Here is a 20,841-nt window from a genome sequence, read left to right as displayed (position 1 = left end):
GTCCGTTTCCAGATCGCGCCAAGGAAACATCTATACACGCTCGTGCTCCATACCCTTCATGTCCTCACCCTCGTGTCCTGCCCCGACACGAAGTGGCGGACCTCCTGCCACCTCTGGAGGGTGAGGAGCCCCAGTGGGCCAGCCTTTACTCTACCCTGATCCTGAGGCCCGCCGGGGACATGAGTTGGCGGCTCCTTCACGGGGCTGTGAGCACTGGCGTGTACTTGGCGCAGTTTACCCCTATCCCAGACACCTGCCCCTTCTGCGGCGTGAGGGAGACCCTGGCACATGTTTACCTGGAGTGCGCCAGGCTGCAGCCCCTATTCCGGCTCCTCACGGATATTTTGTTAAGATTTTGGTTGCACTTTTCCCCTCACCTTTTTATTTATGCACTCCCTATCCGTTGCCCCACAAAGTCACGGGACCTCCTGGTCAACCTCCTCCTGGCCCTGGCGAAAACAACCATCTATAAAACCAGGATGAGGAGGTTGGCCGATGGAGTCTCCTGTGACTGTGGGGCCTATTTCCGATCCTCCATCCGTTCACGTATCCGGACAGACTTCCTCTGGGCGACGTCCACTGACTCCCTTGACGCCTTCGAGGAGCAGTGGGCGCTGTCCGGGGTTCTCTGCTCGATGTCCCCGTCTGGTTCACTTCGTTTGTCCCTTTGACCGCACTCCTGTCTCTGTTCTTTCATTAGTTGTCCCCTGTAATTTTTTGGTCTCCAGGTCCTGTGGACCCCCCGCCCCTTAGGCTGGGGGGTGGGGGGATCCCAATAGGATAATGCGTCGTAGAGCGAACTGCTACCGAGGATGTCTGCAGTCACCATTCGCCCTACTGCTTCCTCCTCCCCTGTGGGTTCTTCGTATCCTTAACAGTCAGGTCTCTGTAGCCCAGTATCAGCAGTTTTCAGACTATGGGCTATGGCCACCAGAAATTCTGTGAACCTTGAGAGGCTCTGTGTCACAGTTCTCTTAGCTCAAGGGGAGAGAGAAGTCACTGCTGGTGACCCTCTGTGCAGAGGAAGGGGGTAGAGGTGAAGGGAAGATGTACAAGCCCCTAGCTTGTTCCCCCTCCTTTCCACTCCTGTGAGGAGCAGTGCACATATGTCTGGCCAGTCTCCCCTGGGAAGGTATGTCAGAATCCTTGACTTACACCAGCTTTATGCAGCAGACAAACTCTCTCACACTGCCGTTCCAAATCATGACATGAAGCAACTGGTGCATGGGAGTGACTGGACACAAGCCAAGATAAATCACTTCTTGTTTCTTGTTCAGAGACATGTGAAGTATCAACCATGCATCGTGTATGCTAATCAGAAGCCTTAAAAACACTTTGAACATAATTAGCTTTGTTTTTTTATAGCCATCTTGGTTGTGAAGATGAATTTTTGTTCCTGCAAATAATTGAGCCCCCAATTTTACATCTAGAATCAATTGTGGGAGCACTCAAGTAGTGGGATGTCTAAATGCGACAAAATTGGAGCCCAGATAGAGGCCGTTTGTAAATATCAGTCCTGAAATATGAATTGTTTTATCAGAGTAAGTGTAGTTTTAAAATCTGTGATGCCCCTAGTCTCCACTGTTGCTTGCATTTAGTCTTTCATATGTTGCACTAAATATTTGATTTTACTTACTAGTAGAGCAGTGGTCTTGCGTTTAAGTGAATGTGAGGGGGTAAAATGAACATTTTTTGCAAAAGTTCCATTTCTTTCAATGAAACTTAGAAGAAACATTTCTGAGCATCTCTAATTAACTTGAAGGTAAAAACTGACTAATGGAGAAGCATTCAGACACCATGGTAATGAACACAATATAAGCAACCACTTGTTCATTTACATTCTAATTAGCTGTTTGTTTATAAATGCATACGCTGGAGATTAGGACCCACACTAGAACTGAACTCTGTTCAGAGCATTCCCTAGAGAGGTGACCTTTTCGGGTGGGCATAATCATTCAAACCCTCTGGTAGTTCCTTAATCTGGGAATCCCAGAATTTGGCCATCATTAAACTAGAACTCAGACCTACGCCTCATTAATACAAGGGTTTATCATTTCTGTACTGAAATGTTGCTGTTCATGGAAAAGCAAATAACGTGTTGCCAGAACTCTTTGGGTTTTGATGCGTTCCTGTCTCTCCAAATAAAGCAACCAGTGTTGGCCCGTGTTGCCATGAAGTGACTGGAATGGTTTGTGGTACTTGTGTAAATGATCATCTTGTTTCCTCATGAAGGACGCCAACGCTCTGAACTGCAGGCTCTTGTTTCTCTTGCAGTGGCTTTGATTGACACCTAGAGAATTTAAGGACCCAGTCAAGGCTGCCGTACAACCATAAATTTAACTTTTCAAAATGCGTATTTCTGAGTCTCTTCTAGCTGCCTTTGGTGTCTTTCCTCTGCTGCTACCTTGTCTCTGCTGCTTCCCTTTCTTGTGCTCCTTCTCTGCTTGCATTAGCTGCACCACAGAGAGATTGACTTCAATCTCGAGTTCTTGTGCTGATGCTCCTGGCACTGAAATCCTGCTGTGTTGCTGGTGCAAACAAGTGACTGGAGGACAGATATGAGCGTGATCAAATCAATAAGAATACCTGGATGGCTAGATCAAGCAACGCTGCTGCAAGTGGAGTTGCAAAACTGTCCTATTGCCAGGTCCAGGCAGGAAAGAATGGGGGATGTATGTCTCAGGTATCCCATGTTGTTTCTGGCCTGGGGGATGCTAGAAAGTCTTGAGGCCCCTTAACAAAATCCCTATGTTCCCATTCTCTCCTTCTTCCTTTTCTCTGCTTTCTACATTTGTTGCTTTTTCACTTCCTCCGTTAAAACAAACACACACACACACGCACACCTGTGTGTCACCCACTTGCACAAGTCAGAAAAGAGAGCATTTAAAAAGTCCACTGTTCCCCTGGAGGGAGTAAATACGTTGATAAGTGAACAGGTCTTCCTGGGGTTTTAACTACCAATATAGCTTTCCAGGGAAGTGGGGACCAAGATCAGTCATGCCATTGGTATGAGTATTGTGCTCACAAGGAGACTCCTCCTGAATGATGAAGTTCAGGCAGTAAGCTTTACGAAGACTGCAGTACACTGTGCAGCATATAGCTAACCTGTGGAACCCCTCGCCACAGGAACTAGTGGGGGCAAAATAATGGGAAGAATTAAAGGGCTTAAACATATACATGAATTAATATAACTGAGGCAGCTCAGCCTATGACATCACAAAAGCCTTCAAGCAGCAGGGCTGAGATCCTTGCTTCCCTCCCTTTCGTGCCTGTCCTTGGCACAAGTGCATTCTGGGGAGTGGACTCTTCTTGCCCTGTTGCATAAGGTCACTGTACTCTAGGTAATCTGTCGTACTGGTGTTCTAGAGTCGTCGCAGCTCCTGGCTTTAAATACAGGTGTAGAGAGTAAGGGTGTGCACACACTATTTATTTCGGTGTAGCCTAGGGTACTTCTGGGCTCCTGACTTTCACCACTTTGCCACAATGCAATGTTTTGGCTTCCCTAGTCTGTGCTGTTGTGAGGGACCAAACAGCTGACTTGACTGTTAGGCTTAGGATGACCAGACAGCAAATGTGAAAAATCAGGACAGGGGGTTGGGGGTAATAGGAGCCTATATAAGAAAAAGATCCAAAAATTGGGACTGTCCCTATAAAATTGGGACATCTGGTCACCCTAGTTAGGCTCAAAATGCCATCCTGGAGGAAATCACAAAACCAGACTTTCTTTTGGACTGTCTTCATTGGTTCTGATGCTGCAAAACAGCCCTTAAGGTCAGAATGACCTTGGCCGTGGGATTTAACATACCCAGTCCCTGTCTCTCTGCCTTCCACAAAAAGAAAGGCGCTAGTGATGAAAATGTGCTGTATAAAGCAGAAAAAATAGCTGGCGTTGGAGCAGGTGCCGGGAGCCGTTCTCCAAAGTGAATTGTAGTAAAGGTGCACTATTTTGTGTGTGTTTATTCAATAAAAACTGACTGGAGTAAATGTCACTCTGTACCTGGAGAATACAAGCTCCAGCATGACATGTAGCTGTGCAAATTTGTTGCAGATCTGAGGTGCCCAGGGAGATAGATATTTATAATCGGTTTTTATTGGAGCATATCATTGCTGCTGGGTGGTAGGAGTAGCAGGCTTTAGCATTCCCTCTGGCTGGGAGGGATAGCGCTAGAGAATTCCCTCTGAGCTTGAGCAGGGAGGGATACAGAGTATTCCTTTGGGTTACCGGCAGAGATGCAAGATGAGGAGCAGCTGACTCCTTGTACATGTGGGAAGGCTTCTAGATGTGATGCATCCAGGTTCGGGTGTCAATGGCTGACCTCTCTGTAAATGTTGGGAGTAGTGGGGGGTTATAATCTCAAATCATGCAGTGCTTGGTATCTGCTGGAGCCACAGTACATAACTGTTTTGGGGGTTTTTTGGAGGTACTTAGACTCTTGCTGTGCCATGAGGCAGTGAGTGTCTGTGGTGGTACTGAGCTTGGAGAAAACAATAAGAAATTTATCCCTCTGTGAGCAGGTGTGTGGAAGCCTGGCCTGGAATGACTGGGCATATTGACACCAACGTTGGAGGTAATTTTGCATTATACGCAGTTTGCCCTCGCTAGATACCATTATACTGGACACTTGATTATTCTAAGCAAAATATGGCACCCCACACTGCTCATCCTAAACTGCTTGAAAAGCCCCATCTGCCCTTCAGAAATGTTTTCTCGCTGTTGGTGTCTGATATCACAAAGGAGGGGGCAAGGTATCTTTTGTAAGAATATGGGATGGGAGTAGGGATTTCAGGGTGTTGGTGATGGCTGTAGAAACCATCTCACTACAGTATCCTCTACACCCTTTGTGCAAAACTAAGCATCATTTTAAACACTTGATTAAGCCCTGAAGTATGGGATCAGACACTGTGCATGCAACAAAGTGGGCTGTCTAAGGCATGGAGTGTAAATTCTTGTGTTTGGGTTAGTTTGTTTTAAGTGTACATCTATTCAAAGCCTCGGATACTTATTGCTTTTGCTGTAACAGAGGACTGGTGGTTTTTCAACACCAGCGCTGATATTGTGAAACTGTTCTTCACGATCCAATAAATATTAGTGTCCTTTGTTAGTTCATTTGGCATTTTTTTTTCTCTCTCTCTCTCTCTTCCCCTCCACCCCCCATTCAGGTTTTCCTAGGACACTGGTGCAAGCTGAAGCACTTGACAGAATCTGTGAACTGGATCTAGTGATCAATTTAAATATCCCATTCGAGACGCTAAAAGATCGTCTAAGCGCTCGTTGGATTCATCCAGCTAGTGGAAGAGTGTATAATATGGAGTTCAACCCACCTCAAGTACATGTAAGAGAATTTACCACATTAAAGACTAATTTTAACTGGAGAAAATTTAAATCTACTTCTAGATCAGTGAAGATGTCTCCACTCAAGAATGGCTTATTAGTCTTTTTAAAAATATTAGGGGGAGAAATCCTGTTGTACTCTAATAAGTACTGAATGCATGGGAGTTGAATTCTTCTTGCTAGATAAGTTTTAGAAAACTAGTTAAGTATTTCATGCTTGGGGGCCTTAAGAGGACAGCTGAAGATTGTGTGCAAGGCTGTTTCCAATCAGACAAGATTTATTTAGGAAAATAAGATTTATGTTAATCATGGTGTAAGAAAATGTCCTACTATAATTACTGTGATCCAGAATACCACAGTGTTTTATTGTGCAGTCACGGCACAAATGATTATCCTGGGAGTTATGCAAGCTAGCACACAGATGCCATTGTTATCAAGGGAAAATACAAGGTGTTTTACAGTAACTGGTACGAATGTCATAGATCAATGTTAATTATCCCTTTGCCTCAGATTTTTATCTACTATATATATTGTAGTAAGTAAAGTGTCTTTCAGTGATATCATCTTACATGAATGCAAGTTCTTTATAGCTGGCCAAATTCTATCCTCCGTTACACCCATGCAACCCCCATGGCTCACTGTGTGGCACTGGTTTAATCTGGCACAGTGTTCATGATGTATTGTTTGTCTTGTACACAGGGGATCGATGACATCACGGGTGAACCATTAATCCAACGGGAAGATGATAAACCTGATGCTGTTGCTGCTAGGCTAAGAAAATACAAAGATGCTGCAAAGCCAGTAATAGAATTATATAAGTGAGTTTGAACGCACACAAGTAATACGGACTGTGCCTGTAAAAATAAGTGCTAAGTTTTCATCTCCACAAGTCTGTTCTTGGCTTGCTCAGGGATATCTTGAGGTGGCCTCTCCCAAGTAAAATTGCGTATGTGTTAAGATTTTTGCCTGGCCGTAATCAGCAGCCATATGCTATACCTTTTGGGGCTGGATTCAGGGCCCCACTCGAGTGGCATATGGCAAGCGTAAAGAGCTGCAGTGGGCCAAAGAACTCTCCCAGGGCAGGAGCAGTGTAGGGGTAGTGGAAGAGGTGAGGCCGGGAGCAGAAATATCTGTTGTGCTCGCTGCTACGGGGATTCTGGGCTGCAGAGCAGCCCTGGTGAAGCTGCCTTAAATTAGAACACACCCCAGGGCTGCTGTACCTTATGCCAAGGCCTGTTTCAAGCCCTACAGTAGCCCAGACCTCAGGCAGTGAGATGTGATTCCTTTGCCTTTCTTTCTCCTCTGCTGCCACTGGTTAGCTAGATTCTGTGCTCTCTCCTCTTTCTTTTCAGCCCAAAGCAGAGCCTTCCTTGGGTTCAGCTCAGGGGATGAGGCTAATTTTGCTGTTAAATTTAATTATAGGGGGATTCACCATTTCTCTGTTATGCTTAATCTGCTGCGTAAGGACAGTTGACTCTTTTAAGTGTACATAGTGTTGTCTTTAGAAAGTGCAGTGTAAATGATAAAGAATACAAATTATTACGCATGTGCCTCTAAGAGAATAGAATTGTATGTGTGGTTTTTAATCTAGATTTTTTTTTTTAAAGGAGCTTTTTGTCTAGCTTCCCCCCCCCCCCCTTTTTTTTTTTTTTTAATCACCTCAGCTGTCAGCTTTAGATTGTGCGGGTGGAATCGCATGTTTGAAATAGCCGTGTATCTGTAAGCAGATGTTTATGAGAGGAATTGTGATCTATTGATTGGAGCACAGAGATGGAGTCATCTGTAAAATGGAAAGATCCCCACCTGTCTCTTAAGGATGCTGTGTGTTTGATTGAAGCTGGAAGATTTTAAAATTAACATTTCTGATTCTTTTAACTTCTTTAGGTAGAGCCTCTCAAAGCACTGGACAGTGAGAAAGAGAAAAGCTTAGAGACACAACAAAACAAAACCTGTGCATAAAAGTGTAGCAGAAAATCAGTTTTAAGACTCCAGATAAATGGAGGTTAGTTACTTACTGGCAGCATGTTCCAGGCACAAAGACCACAACAGCTTTCTTTAAGAGTTAAAACAGACTCATGAATTATTTGTATTGTTGTAGTGCCTCGGAGCCCCAGTCATGGGCCAGGAGGACGCCTTTGTGCTAGGTGCTGTACAAACACAACAAAGATGGTCTCTTGTCCCAAGGAGCTTACAATCTAAGTATAAGACGAGAAACAACAGATGGGTATGGTGTCAGCATGCTAGGCAGTGTTCTCAGCACACCAGCTGCCTTCAAATGCAGTTTTATCTCGTGAACAACAGGACTCTCTCAACCCTCCATATTTATATGTGCACTAGCAAACCAGATATTGGTGTACAGCGTACTAAAAAAAGTCTCTCAAGAAGTTTGAAAGAACTTACCCCACTAAAATTTTGAATGTGACTCACCAGGTACAGCTTCCTTCCCTGTAATTTTTTTCATTTTATTGTTCTGTACCAGTAAACATTTGGAGCCTGATGTAATAGGGCTAATCACACGAGTCAGATTATTCACATGCTTAAATATTTGTAGGACTGGCTCTTAAGAGAATGTGTTCATGTTCTTGCCTATGCTGTGATTATTTTGGGGCATGTTTTGTTGTAATAGCCGTGCCTTGCTTTCAGCTCTGTGCTAACGATCTAGTGATTGAGACTGAACATTTTAAAGCAATGCAGCATTCAGTAACATTTTAAAAGTTGAAATAGTCATATGGAATGAAAGGGACATGAAATACAAGGGACTGAGGCCCTAAGTCATCCAGGACCTTAAGTGTGTGAGTAGTCCCATTGAAGCTTGTAAAACACGTAAAGTTAAGCCCATGCGTTGATAAGTTTGAGGCTAAGGCTTTTACCTTGCAGTTGTTCTTCTGATGACACATCCATTGTAATGTGCTTGGAGATCTACTGTAATGAGCAAAGCTGCACTGCAGAGGGACAGACTGGATAAGTCTCTTGTATATAAAATGTAGTACACTCCTGTCCAAGATCCTAGGTACATCCTTGGGCAGGTAGCCCAAACTGCCGCCCTTCCCGCTGCAGCCACCCTGCAATTTGTAGCACATGTACATCTACCTGAGTTGGGAATTACACCTCCCAGCTGCAATGTAGACATACCCTAAGTAGTGAAGAATCAATGAGTAGATTAGATGAACATTAAGCATAATTGGCTTTTTGTTTCTACTGTAAATTACACCGCGTTTTGCAAAAATTTGACCCGAAACTTGACCTGCAATCCAGAATGGTTATTCGAGAGTTTAGGCTACATTCATTTTCGTTGGTTATGCTCCTTTGCATGTGAAGGCAAGGGATCATAGACACTGCATAGTCCTAATGTGTTCCAGAATTTTCAATCCATTATACTGATTTCTAATCTTAATTATATTTTTCAGGAGCAGAGGTGTCCTACACGCATTTTCTGGGACAGAGACCAACAAAATCTGGCCTTATGTTTACACTCTGGTTTCCAGCAAGATCCGGCCTGTCAATTCCAAAGAAGCTGATTAACCATCTTATGTAGAGGATCAAGAATTTAATATGGTTGTTCATTTTGTTTCTCTGTGCTGTATTGGTGCTATGCCCAGTTAGAGGATAGTACAATGTCTAGAACAACTTCTTGGGTTTACTGGAGTTTACAGTTCTGGAAATGCAGTTACAGCCAGCGTCAGGGTGGAAAAGAACTCTTTCTGTAAAAGGTGAAGTCTGCTGGAATAAATTTTAGTTTTCATGCTATAAAGTATTGCTGATGTGATCTGGGAACCCTAATCAATGATGCAGACTTAGATATACTCTTTGTCAAAAGCGACAAAGAGTCCCGTGGCACCTTATAGACTAACAGACGTATTGGAGCACAAGCTTTCGTGGGTGAATACCCACTTCGTCAGATTCTCAAACTTCACATGCGTCTGACGAAGTGGGTATTCACCCACGAAAGCTTATGCTCCAATACGTCTGTTAGTCTATAAGGTGCCACGGGACTCTTTGTCGATTTTACAGATCCAGACTAACACGGCTACCCCTCTGATACCCTTTGTCAAGTCTCTCTAACCTGTCACGGTTCCCTCCAACCTACTCCCAAATCCATGTACATATGCAACGTGCTGCTCCATTGCTCCACCACACCCTTTTCCTTGGGATAACTCTACATGGCAACTTTTTTATTTTCTCTAAGAAATAAAAACCCTAAATGCAGACTTTGACCCCATGGGGAATCAGTGAGTAACGTGGAAAATATTTACACTGAAAAGCTCAAATGTGAAGACAACATTTCCAGTATTAATAAACATAGAAGAAAAAAAAATCCTGGGGGTTAAATATATACTTGTGCTGTCCTCCAAAAAAAAATTGAAAAAAAATGCTGCTATACGATCTAATTTTCGCTAAGTGGTATGATATATGCCAACCAATAGACCAGGAAACTGAGTAGGCCTAAGTTTGTCCATGAGAAATGAGTTGCACTAGTTTGTGCTTTGGTTGTTTATAACTTTAACACTACAAGATATGGGCATAGCATATTAGTTTGTCCCAAAGATTTATTCTAATGTCTCTTTTTTTTGGGGGGGAGGGGGGGGTAATTTTCTCTGGAAAAAGTTCATTGTATCTATTCTGCCTTATAACTGAGGTTCTTTCTTTTCTCAGTATACAGGGGCTATTCTGGGGGGAAATACCCTTAGCAGGGGATTACTTTTTCATATAATAATGGAACACTTTAGGGTCTGGTCCTTCAGGTCTTACACAGACACAATTCTCATTGACATCTGTGAGAGTTATGCACGTGTGTTGGATGGCAAGAGTGGCAACCAATTGGTGGTATTTAAGCACTTTGTGAATCAAAAGCAAATTGTTTGTTCTTGTACATTCCTTGATAGGCAAAACTGACTCTGTTACTTTCTGTACGCATTGTTGTTGTAACTGTGTTGGTCTCAGGAGATTAGAGGGACAAGGTGGGTGAGGTAATACCTTTTATTGAAAGTTGATCCACTAAAAGATAATGCTTCATCCGCCACCATGTCTCTGTTACTTTATGCTCAGTCTAGTCTTGTGCTTGAGGTTATGTACAGTTAAGCATGCAGCTAATCTAAAAACACTGCCCAGCTTCTTGCCAGAAACCTTTCCAAGCACTGAATAAAAACACTGCAGTTTTCTGGAGGCGTCTCGATTTTAATATAGGCTTTTTTCTCTGTTCAGATTTTTAGTTTCTGGTTACAGCTAATGGAAGGGGAAAGCTTTACTGTATATTTTTTTTTTTTTTTTTGGTCCTCTGTAGACATTCATTTCCAGTTTACAGCTACAGCTGCAGTGATCTGAAACACTTTGAACTACTAGTGATTCTTTTTTTTAATTTGTGGGGGGAAAATATAAGTGTTCCTGGATTGACAATATTACATGTGCATGAATTGTTGTGAACAAACACCTTTAAGGTGTATGAAATCTCTTCCTCAGTTTCCTTTGTTCCTATTTTCATGTGTTTGAGTCATGAAGCTAGGTGTAGTGGTGGCTTTTCTAAACTGGAATTCCTGTAAATTTGTTTGACTTGATCTTGAATACTTACAGTACCTAATTAACAGAGGGTGTGATTTACCTCGTAAGGCCATGTCTCCTCAAGTTGCCTTATTTTATAAGCTATTTAAGAAAATCCAAGATGTGTATTTTTGAGAAATAAGAAGCTGAATTTTACAGAATAGCCTTTAGAGAACTCTTTACCAAGCTGTTTCAGTCGCATAGCTTGCTACAGTCCACATTATTATCAGTAACCAACTAGAAGAGCTACCTCCATATTACAACAGACCAGTGGTTTTCAAACTTTTTTTTTTTTTTCCTGCAGACCATTTGAAAATTGCTGAGGGTCTCGGCGGACCACTTAATGATCTTTCCAAATGTTTTGTACTGTTAGCTAACTATTGTAAAGCGCTTTGGATAAAAGCGCTATATAAAAAAAAACCTTAATAATAATTTAACGTTTTTTATTCTACAAATAAAAGCACACAACTCCTATTTTAATATCAGTAGTCTTACCTTTCTAATGTGATGGATGTGCCCTCTCTCACCTGCTGTGGCAGCCCCCGAGCTGGGGCTGGGAAGGAGGGCCGTCTCTCCCTGGCAGCCACAGCCCTGGAGCTGGGGAAAGTTGCCTCTTTCTCTGGCCACCGCAGCCCTAAATCCCCCTCCCCACTGCCCCCTCTTCTCACCCCACTGCCCCCTCCCACCTACCCCCTATTCCCCCCAAGGCCACCACCTCACCTTTCATGTGCGTCCTCTCCAGGGTCCAGGCACCTAATTAGTGAAGCCATGCCTGCGTGGCTCCGCTAATTAGGTGCGTGGCCCTTCATTTTCTCATGTGCGGCCGCCAAGGTGCACACCATAGAGGGAACTATCCACGGACCACCTGAATGGAGCTCGTGGGCCACTGGTGGTCCACGGGCCACCACTGTTTGAGAACCTCTGCAATAGACAATTTGATTAATCACAACAGTTAACAAGCAGGGCAAGCGTCTGCTGCTGAAATGTCATAGTTCCTGCTTTTTGCTCTTGAAAATACACTCCTGAAGAGTGGCTATAAATCTGTAGGGGGAGGATTCTGAGGTGGAACTTACTTTGGCTTTCTGAGGCCTGGGGAGATTTGTTTGAGTAGAACATTTTTTTTATTTTAAAGCACCGAAAGAATTGTCATCCTACTGCTTTTCCCAGCCAGGAAGATGCTAATGTTTGTCTTGGCATTCTTTTGGGATGGGAAGACAGTGGGTTATTGGTATGTTTGTACCCTCCCTTCTTTCATACCACTCACATTACATTGGCCCAGTATTGCACTAGATTTCCACCAGCCTTATTCTGGATTCCATTTTCTTCCCTATAAATCGTGGCCCCCTCCTGCTCCTGGCAGTAGAAGGCACACTCTGGTAGTCCCAGAGTATTGCAACCAGTTGGCCATTGTCATCACTAGCCCATCAGACAGGCAGGCATCCTGTGACCCATTTGCGTCTTAGCCATGATGAGACTGAGCAGTATTGCACAGTACGATCTCTCACTAAGGACCGTGACTGTTGCATTCACAGTAGTATAACTAGGAAGTTGGACCCTATTTTGATTACAGAACCACTGTGAAATGTGGTGAGGTCAGTGCCTCCCTAGCTGGAATGCATGGCTTTGGACTGGGATCAGACAGCTTTCTAAATGTCATTACTGTCCCTTTCTAAGTGAGACACAGCAGAATTGGTATTTGTACTGCTGTGGTATGAAAAGGCTGAGTGGAAAAACCCCAATGGCCTGAACCGATCTCTCCACTAGTGTATGGGGCAGGGTTTTGAGGTGCGTGGAGGGAACAACCTAGAGGACATGAAGAAGTGTGTGCTACCCCTCCTGGGAACCCATGTTGTGCACCAGGGTACATATCAATCCATAGGGTTTTGGGGGTAGGGCCAAGAATGGGAGGTGTAGCACCAGTTATGGATCTGCTGGGTTGGGAGGCCTGGTTCTCAGCTGCCTATCCATTCTCCCCTAGTTGCCGTCTACTGAGGGTAATTATATAAAGGAGGCACTGAGGTGTTCTAAGGCCTGCTCTCAATGGGAGACTTCCCACTGACTTGAATGGAGCAGAATTGAATTACAGCGCTAACAAGGTTCTCTCTTGTGGGAGGACAGGGAGCAGCCGCAGAGCATGTGGGAGATCTGTGCTAACTGTATGGATGGGGAGCTCCTAAAAGGGATCTACCATCCATCTAGTTAAAACATACTTGTAATGATTGGTCCTTTCCACTAGCAGGACTGTACTCTAAACAAAAGAAATGGCTTAAATTCATAATATATGTTAGCAACAAAAGGGGTTATTTGAAAGTAAAACTGCTGCTTGAAGAAACAAATGAGGCTCCTGGAAAACCTCTTCTTTCACAAAGGGGTTAGGTAAAGGGTATTTAAAAACATAGGGACAGTGGGAGGTGCTTGTGTGCACATCTCTGACCTTGAATGCTGGTGTGCTCCACTCACTGCACGGGACAGACCACTGCTGCATTTCTAGCCATCTGAGGAATCGCATATGCTGCAGTAGTCACTGTTTGTTGCCATGAGTGTCTGTTCTGTGGGATGAGGGTTGCCAGAAGGGAAGGCGCTAGGGCAGGAGTCTTCAGAGCACTCCCATTCCCACATGCTATTGAGAAGTGTGATGGAGGGAATGCCGAGTCTGGGAGATGTCTGGATGGAGCCCTTGGAAAGCAACTGCTGTACGGGGTGGCGAAGAGAATAAATGTGACACCTAACTAAAAATTCCTAATATCTAAAATATATGGGGTTAAATTTATCAAAGTTGCTAAACTGATGCAACTGTGGAGTAGGAGGAAAACACTTACTGGTGGAAAAATAAGTGTGTGGGAAGGGATGCATTTGAGAATATTTTCTGTTTGCCAATAGGTGTTAAACTCCTGCTGGAAATGCTGTGTAATCTCCATTTTAAGCAAGCATTCAAATCCAGGGTCTCATTTCCCTGCCTTTACCGTCCTGCCCTCCAGTGCCATTCAGGGAGATATATTTGAACACTGTCATTTGGGGCTTTCCTTTGTATCCATTATTTTTATTTGCTTTTTGTCTCTGTATTGAACACATTAAATGTTTTAAGCGTCTTCCTTGAGATCATTCTCCTTATCTTTATCCAAACCTACGAAAGAGCAAATGCTTCTGTTTCCATTGATTTTCAGGCTGTTGTATTTCATAAGACCAGAGGCTCTTTTGGGCATCCCATGCTGCATCTTAGGGAAATTCTTCTAGTTATGCAAGATGAATGGCTTAGAACAACATTTGGACGTGCTAGAGCCACAACAATTCCTAGATGGATGTAGACCTGCACATTTGAGCAGTAGCTAGAACACCTTTCACTTTATTATGCCTCTCTCTCTGTCCATTCATAGCCTTAGCCTTTTTTACATGCATGTATAATATTTCATATTGGGCTTTCTAAACATTAATTAGTCCTCAGGCAGTGCATGCTACCCCTATTTTGCAGATGGAGTATGTGACTTGCCCGAGATCACTTGCTGACTCTGAGCGTGGGGCTGTAATCCTGTGCACAGTGCATTGGGCTGCGTGTGTGTAACATTCTGCTGAAGAAGTGACAAAACTACCTGTTGGAGACACGTCCATGCCCCGTTCCCACACAGTAGCTGCAAACGCCATTCTTGGTTGCCTTTCTTCTGCAACTGTTTTTAATTGTTAGGTTTCCCTTAAAGTTACCATATTTAGAAGATGATTGTTGCATGTCCAGGTTGTTTTGAATGAGAGAACGTTGTGCGTTAATCATAGGACTGGAAGGGACCTCAAGAGGTCATCTAGTCCAGTCCCCTGCACTCATGGCAGGACAAAGTATTATCTAGACCATTCCTGACAGGTGTTTGTCTGACCTGCTCTTAAAAATCTCCAATGATAGAGATTCCATAACCTCCCTAGGCAATTTATTCCAGTGCTTAACCACCCTGACAGGAAGATTTTCCTAATGTCCAACCTAAACCTCCCTTGCTGCAATTTAAGCCCATTGCTTCTTGTCCTATCCTCAGAGGTTAAGAAGAACAATTTTTCTCCCTCCTCCTTGTAACAACCTTTTATGTACTTCAAAACTGTTCTCACATCCCCTCTCAGTCTTTACTTAATGTTCTTAGATTTTAAATTCACTGTCTCCACTGCTGGCAGTTTTCAAATTTAGATTGGATGTTTTTCTTAAAAATATAATCTGGGAATTATTTGGGCTAAATTCTATAGCCTATGTTATACAGGAGGCCACACTAGATGATCACAATGGTCTCTTCTGACCTTGGACTCTGTGAATCTATGAAAATAGCAATCGCTATTCTTTGTGGCATCTACAAACTTTTTTAATGTCAATTTTTTAAAGAGGTGTAAATTCTTTACATCAATTCGACACCTGATCACCTTGGGGATAATACTATATTTACATACCACAGCAGGGCATTGGTGGCTCGACATAAAGCACTGTATAAGTATGAAGTGTTGTTTATTTCAAAGAGTTGGCACTCACAGCATGTGCATTCCTCAGGGTTTAATGATGCTATGGATTGGAGTGGTAGCGATTGACTTCAGGAAGAATACTAACACTAATACACTACACATGGTTGCACTGTCATTTCAGCACTGGGTTTTTAATTTTGAGTTTGTAAGATGGCTGCCACACCTGTTCTTTAGTGCAAGCAGAATCCAGGAGACCCTGAATTGGGGTAGGAACCCCAAAACTCACTTGAAACTGGGTACAACCTGGCAATCTGTGTCAAATCCAACAATTTAGGATGATTCCGCTCATCCCAGAGTCCAGCTCTACCTTTTTAGTAGTCTATGCTGTGTGCAAAGGGGTGGGTGTGTGTGTGGGGGGGGGGGGGTTGGAGTGTACAGTTAAAGGGATGGAATGGATGGGTGTGTATTTAGCTTAGAACAGCTATGGGAGGGCTTGTTAGAGGTTTTAGGCCCTAAATAAATTGACTTTTTTTTAAGGAGAGGAAGGAACAGGTCTAGTTTTACAAGGCATGCACTAATTAAATATTGCTGTGCAAATTATCTACAGATACTTGTACTGTGTTCTTAAAGGATGGATCCAATCATTGCAGAGATAAACATCTTCAGTTTGAACTGCATACCATCCCACAGCACTTGAGTCACAGAACCTACCTAAGTTAGTTACACCTCTACCCTGATATAACGTGACCCGATATAACACGAATTCGGATATAACGCGGTAAAGCAGTGCTCCGGGGGGGGGCGGGTCTGCACACTCTGGCGGATCAAAGCAAGTTTGATATAACGTGGAAAGATTTTTTGGCTCCTGAGGACAGCGTTATATTGGGGTAGAGGTGTATTTTACTTCAGCTTTCTCCTACAGTCTGAATCTTCCTGTCAGAACACAACACAATTCCCCACTCCATCCCCTGACTTTGGTACTTTACTGTGAATCTTATGCTTTTTTTTTTTTTTTTAAATAAAGTGGTGACAGTTCTGTAATAAATCAAAGTCGGGAGGAGGAGGTTTCCTCTGTCTGTCCTCTCGCTTAGGGAACCGTTTGGTACTTGTATGTTTGCTGATGGCTGTAAATATAACCGCGGGTTTATTCTTGGATGGTCTCGTCCCTGGAGAATCACTACAGCTATATTGCCATTTGATATATGTAAATAAATGTTTTCCCCCTGCTTCTACCTGTTTTACGTGGTGTTTAATTTGTGGCAAGACCTGGCACTAAGATCACCCTCTTTGGTGAGCACCAGCTGTGTACTTGCTCCTGTGTGTGCAGAAGGAGACGGTCCCTGCCTCTGGGATCTTGCAATCTACGGCCTCTGTCCTGCAAACGTCTCTACATGGCACTTTTGATTTTTTATTTTCTGCTGGGGATTTAAGGAGCTTAGCTTTGCAGTTTGGAGACGCAAACACCTGGATCAGTGCAGAGATGTATTCATGCTTTTGGCAGGATGAGTTTACAGGGACTACTTTGGGAAGGTAATGCTGTCAGCAAAGGAAGAACTTGCTTTTTGGGTAACTCCTTCCTTTGCCCCTCTAATAGTAATGCATCCTTCTGCTCCTGGGGTTATTGTGTCTCTGGTTGCTTAATTATTTTTCCCAGTGAAGGAATTTGCATATAGTGTAATGTACATGAATGCAACTGAATCACATTAGGGAACTTTTTTGTGTAAATTGTCCAGAAATCCAGGTACATTTTTGTATCTCTGCAGAATGTAACAATTGAAAGAATAACAAAATTGATTACCCCCCATTTATCTTGAGCACCCCTCTCGCTACGTACGTGTGAAAGTTTGGGCCGGGCATCCTGGTGACTGAGTCCCTATCAAGACCCGTTTTAAAGCTTTTCAAACAGGAGTCTTCATTAATCAAGGAGACAAGAAATCAGTGTGTAGCAGTAAGAAGTCTAGCCACTTCTCCCCACGGCTCCCTGTCTCTGCTTTGTTCCTCCCCACACCATGCCTCCTAATTGGGTGGTCATCTGTCTGTGTGGTCCCCCACTGTACTGCCTCTCTGCTGTCTCTTGAACTCTCAGTGCGTCACTTTTAATGCAAGAGATGTTTGACGCATCATTGTGACTGCAAGAAGCCTGGAGGCATCTGCCCAACTGAAGTCTTTTATTGGCAAGACCTGGTTCCTCTTTTAGCTCCACTGGATGACCTTTGTGTCTCTTCCTGGAGTCAATGGGCAGTAGTTCCATTACTGAATGAACCAGGGCCACTCTGTCACGAAGACCACATAGCCACCATTACGACCATTCAACAGGTTCAATGCACTTGGAAGAGCAGTGATTGAAGAGATGTGAACAGATTTAGTTACTCTAGTCGCACAAGAAGGCATCTGTCATTGTAGTCTGATGCTGACCCACAACACTGGAAAGGACTTAGATCAAAAAAGGATCTGGAATTGCAGTGAGACTGTAGTGAAATCTGAATTTTAGTCAGTCCTGACGTCAGCTTGCTAAGCTTTAGAGCTCTCCCTTACATCATAAACCAAACAGCACACTAAGGGTTTTCTTTGCCTATTATAACAATTTATTTCTCCGCAAAGGCAAGTTTACACTGCAGTAACCAAATATGGGGTAATATGGAATTATAACAAAATGTTCCAGGAGTGGGAAGCAACATTTAATAAGATGATTGTATTTGTCCTAAGGAAAAGAACACTCCTTTCTGCTCAGCTGTTAGATACAACAGAGAGTGCACATTAGCTGAATCATCTGTTCCTAATAAGTTGCCTAACTACATATAAACCAACACCTGATAAACAGGAACTTTATTCTTATGATAAACTTTGCATTTACATCTAGCATTTTGTATCCAAGAATCTGAAAGCATTTCACAAACCTTTAATTAAATCTCTCAATTCCTGTGAAGGAGGGAAGTGTTCTTATCCCCATTTTACAAATGGGTAAATGGAGACGCATACTTATAAGTGACTTATCCAAGGCCCCAGAGTCTATTAGTGGCATGGGTGTGACCTGGAATCCTGTTTCCTAGTTCTAGGTTCTCTCCGCTAGACCATAAAACTGTCACTTGTCAAGATACCGTTTGTGATAATTGTGACAATTTACCTTAAGTCCACATAACTCTCTTGATACTAGGAAGCCAGTTGACTTGTTACTGTTTGTTAAAACTCTTGCTATGTGTATGAGTTGGGCTATTGTTTCATGTGGGGAGGCAATCAGTTTATAAGCCTCTTCCTTTCTCCCCAGTACCTCCTACTGGTAGGAAAGGGCTAAATTCTAGCACTACTGTACTTTTCAGTGTCATTACTAGAAAGTTACTGATGTTACCAATATTACAGTAAATGATTAGCACTTATTTTTCAGATAATCTACTGTTGAGAGTCGAGCACACCTGCTTCAAGATTCTCTTTCCATCACTTATTGGTGGAGGTTTTAACTGCTTTTATCTTTGGTAATCTACCATCAGGATGTCTGTCTTGGTGCTAATCTTGTACACTAGTTTCTGTTGTAAGAGGCTTCAGAGCCAATAGCCTGAACCTGATTCTTCCCTGCCACTTGTGTAAATCCCAGGGTAATACTTTACACAGTTGTAAATGATGACATAAGGCTCAGGCCAATGCAGAACCAGGCCCACTATGAGAAAATGATCTTGAACATGCCTTTGCCAGATCATATGCTATGAATGCTCCAAATGATTGTAGTCAGCGCTCAGCAGTCTTGAACAGGGGGAAGAACCTCCAACATTTGTAGCTTTTGGTTTCGCTTTCAGCCAATAATTCAAATATGACCTCTTTCCAAAGCCAGAAACTCTAAAGGGCTTGTATGGTGAGCAAAGAATGGCTATGCCAGGCACTTCCTAATAGATTAGATCACATTTCTTCAGTGCATGAAGGGGATCTAGGACTTTATTGATAACATCCATGGGGACAGGTTATTTTTCTATTAGAGTAGACAGAGTGAGCAAGAGCAGTGCATTGTTGGTTTTATGGATTTTTTTTTAATGGCGGTAGTAATATCCTCATATTGATATTTGATCTTGAGTTTAAAAAGCCTGTACAAAAGAAGAATTGGGTTACCAATTGTTTACTTTCCCATTTATTTGTGAATGCCCATTTCCTTACAGGAACAAACACTCACCCAAATGCTTTCTTCACCTATCCCCTTCAGCAAGGCTGTCTGTGCTCAACCAGTTCTCACTGGTGCAGTCATTAAATTCCAAGCCTGGATAGTACAAGTTCTGGGTTACATTTTTGCCTTATTAAAACCTGTCCCCCAATTCCTACCATGTTACCTCCCATTCCATTTAATGTATAAAACATGACCTGGATGTAGGGCTCTTCTCTGGCCAGCAGGCATTACCATAGAGCAGGAGTCGGCAACCTTTCAGAAGTGGTGTGCCGAGTCTTCATTTATTCACTCAGATTTAAGGTTTTGCGTGCCAGTAATACATTTTAAGGTTTTTAGAAGGTCTCTTTCTATAAGTATATAATATATAACTAAACTATTGTTGTATGTAAAGTAAATAAGGTTTTTAAAATGTTTAAGAAGCTTTATTTAAAATTAAATTAAAATGCAGAGCCCCCGGACCAGTGGCCAGGACCCGGACAGTGTGAGTGCCACCGAAAATCAGCTCGTGTGCCGCCTTCGGCACGCATGCCATAGGTTGCCTACCCCTGCCATAGAACATTTCACCAGAGGTCTGATTTTCAGAGGTGCTGACCATCCACATTCTCCATTGACATCAGTGGGAATTTCTGGTGCCTGGAACCTCTGAAATTCATCTGGGTGACCTTAATTTCAGAAGCAACAGCCTAATATTTCAACACGCATCTGCTCACTTCCTGGTGCTTAGCACTCTCATACTCACCAAGATTGCTTAAAGTAGTGTCTTTTGTTTGTTCAGTCAAACCAGATTTGTATGAATCCTTGCTGTTTGTGGAATACTGTGGTTCAGCTCCCCTCCCCTGTGAATTCCATGTGTACAACCAAGCTGCATGAAAAGCAAATATTTAGTAATTTAGCTTCACTGCTTGTATTCTACTTAGTTCATTGTTCCTTTTGGCTGTGATGTTTCTCAGAGCTGGGTCTTTAGGCCCCTCTAAAAGCCCATGAGCTTCTCAGATTTGGGAGAACTGGAGATGTAAAGGACATTCCAGTTACAAAGTATCTAGCCCATTTTCCTGTGCACATGTAAAGACATAAATTGAAAGGAAACTTCACTTTCATTTCTGCAGCTGGGAGCTGGAAGGCGTCTGATTAGCATAACATACTTTTATGTAAAAAATTAGTCAAATTTGGGATGTATCTAAGTGAGTCCTCTTTCAAAACCACTCTTAAATCCTTCTGTTATCCCTGTGCAAACTGGGATAAAGTTGCACAGAGAGAATTGTTTTGCAAATCTGTGCAAAATATTAAGGCCAACTGTGAATCAAATAAGCTAAAGAGGAGCTGGCCTGTTCTGTATTTGGACGGTATAACATCAACCATCTCCAGGACATTGTGGACTTAGCACCTGGAAAGATTGGGGTGG

At 43.0% G+C, this 20,841-nt stretch overlaps 1 protein-coding gene across 3 annotated transcripts in view; it reads left to right on the top strand.

Moving 5' to 3' along the window:
* Positions 1–9,186, top strand: part of LOC112115954 (adenylate kinase 4, mitochondrial) — a 37,070-nt gene extending 27,884 nt beyond the window's left edge. For all 3 annotated transcript variants that reach the window (XM_024213198.3, XM_024213196.3, XM_026655951.2), the window contains 3 exons: positions 5,161–5,333; positions 6,032–6,150; positions 8,740–9,186. In XM_024213198.3, coding sequence (XP_024068966.1) covers positions 5,161–5,333; positions 6,032–6,150; positions 8,740–8,854 — 407 coding nt within the window. In that variant the 3' untranslated portion in view covers positions 8,855–9,186. The remainder of the gene's footprint in view (positions 1–5,160; positions 5,334–6,031; positions 6,151–8,739) is intronic.
* The last annotated feature ends 11,655 nt before the right edge of the window (positions 9,187–20,841 follow it).

The sequence above is a fragment of the Terrapene carolina genome, unplaced genomic scaffold (assembly GCF_002925995.2).
Source record: "Terrapene carolina triunguis isolate 2854851 unplaced genomic scaffold, T_m_triunguis-2.0 Scaffold211, whole genome shotgun sequence".
Taxonomy (NCBI): domain Eukaryota; kingdom Metazoa; phylum Chordata; order Testudines; family Emydidae; genus Terrapene; species Terrapene triunguis.
This window is presented reverse-complemented; position numbering and strand designations above follow the sequence as displayed.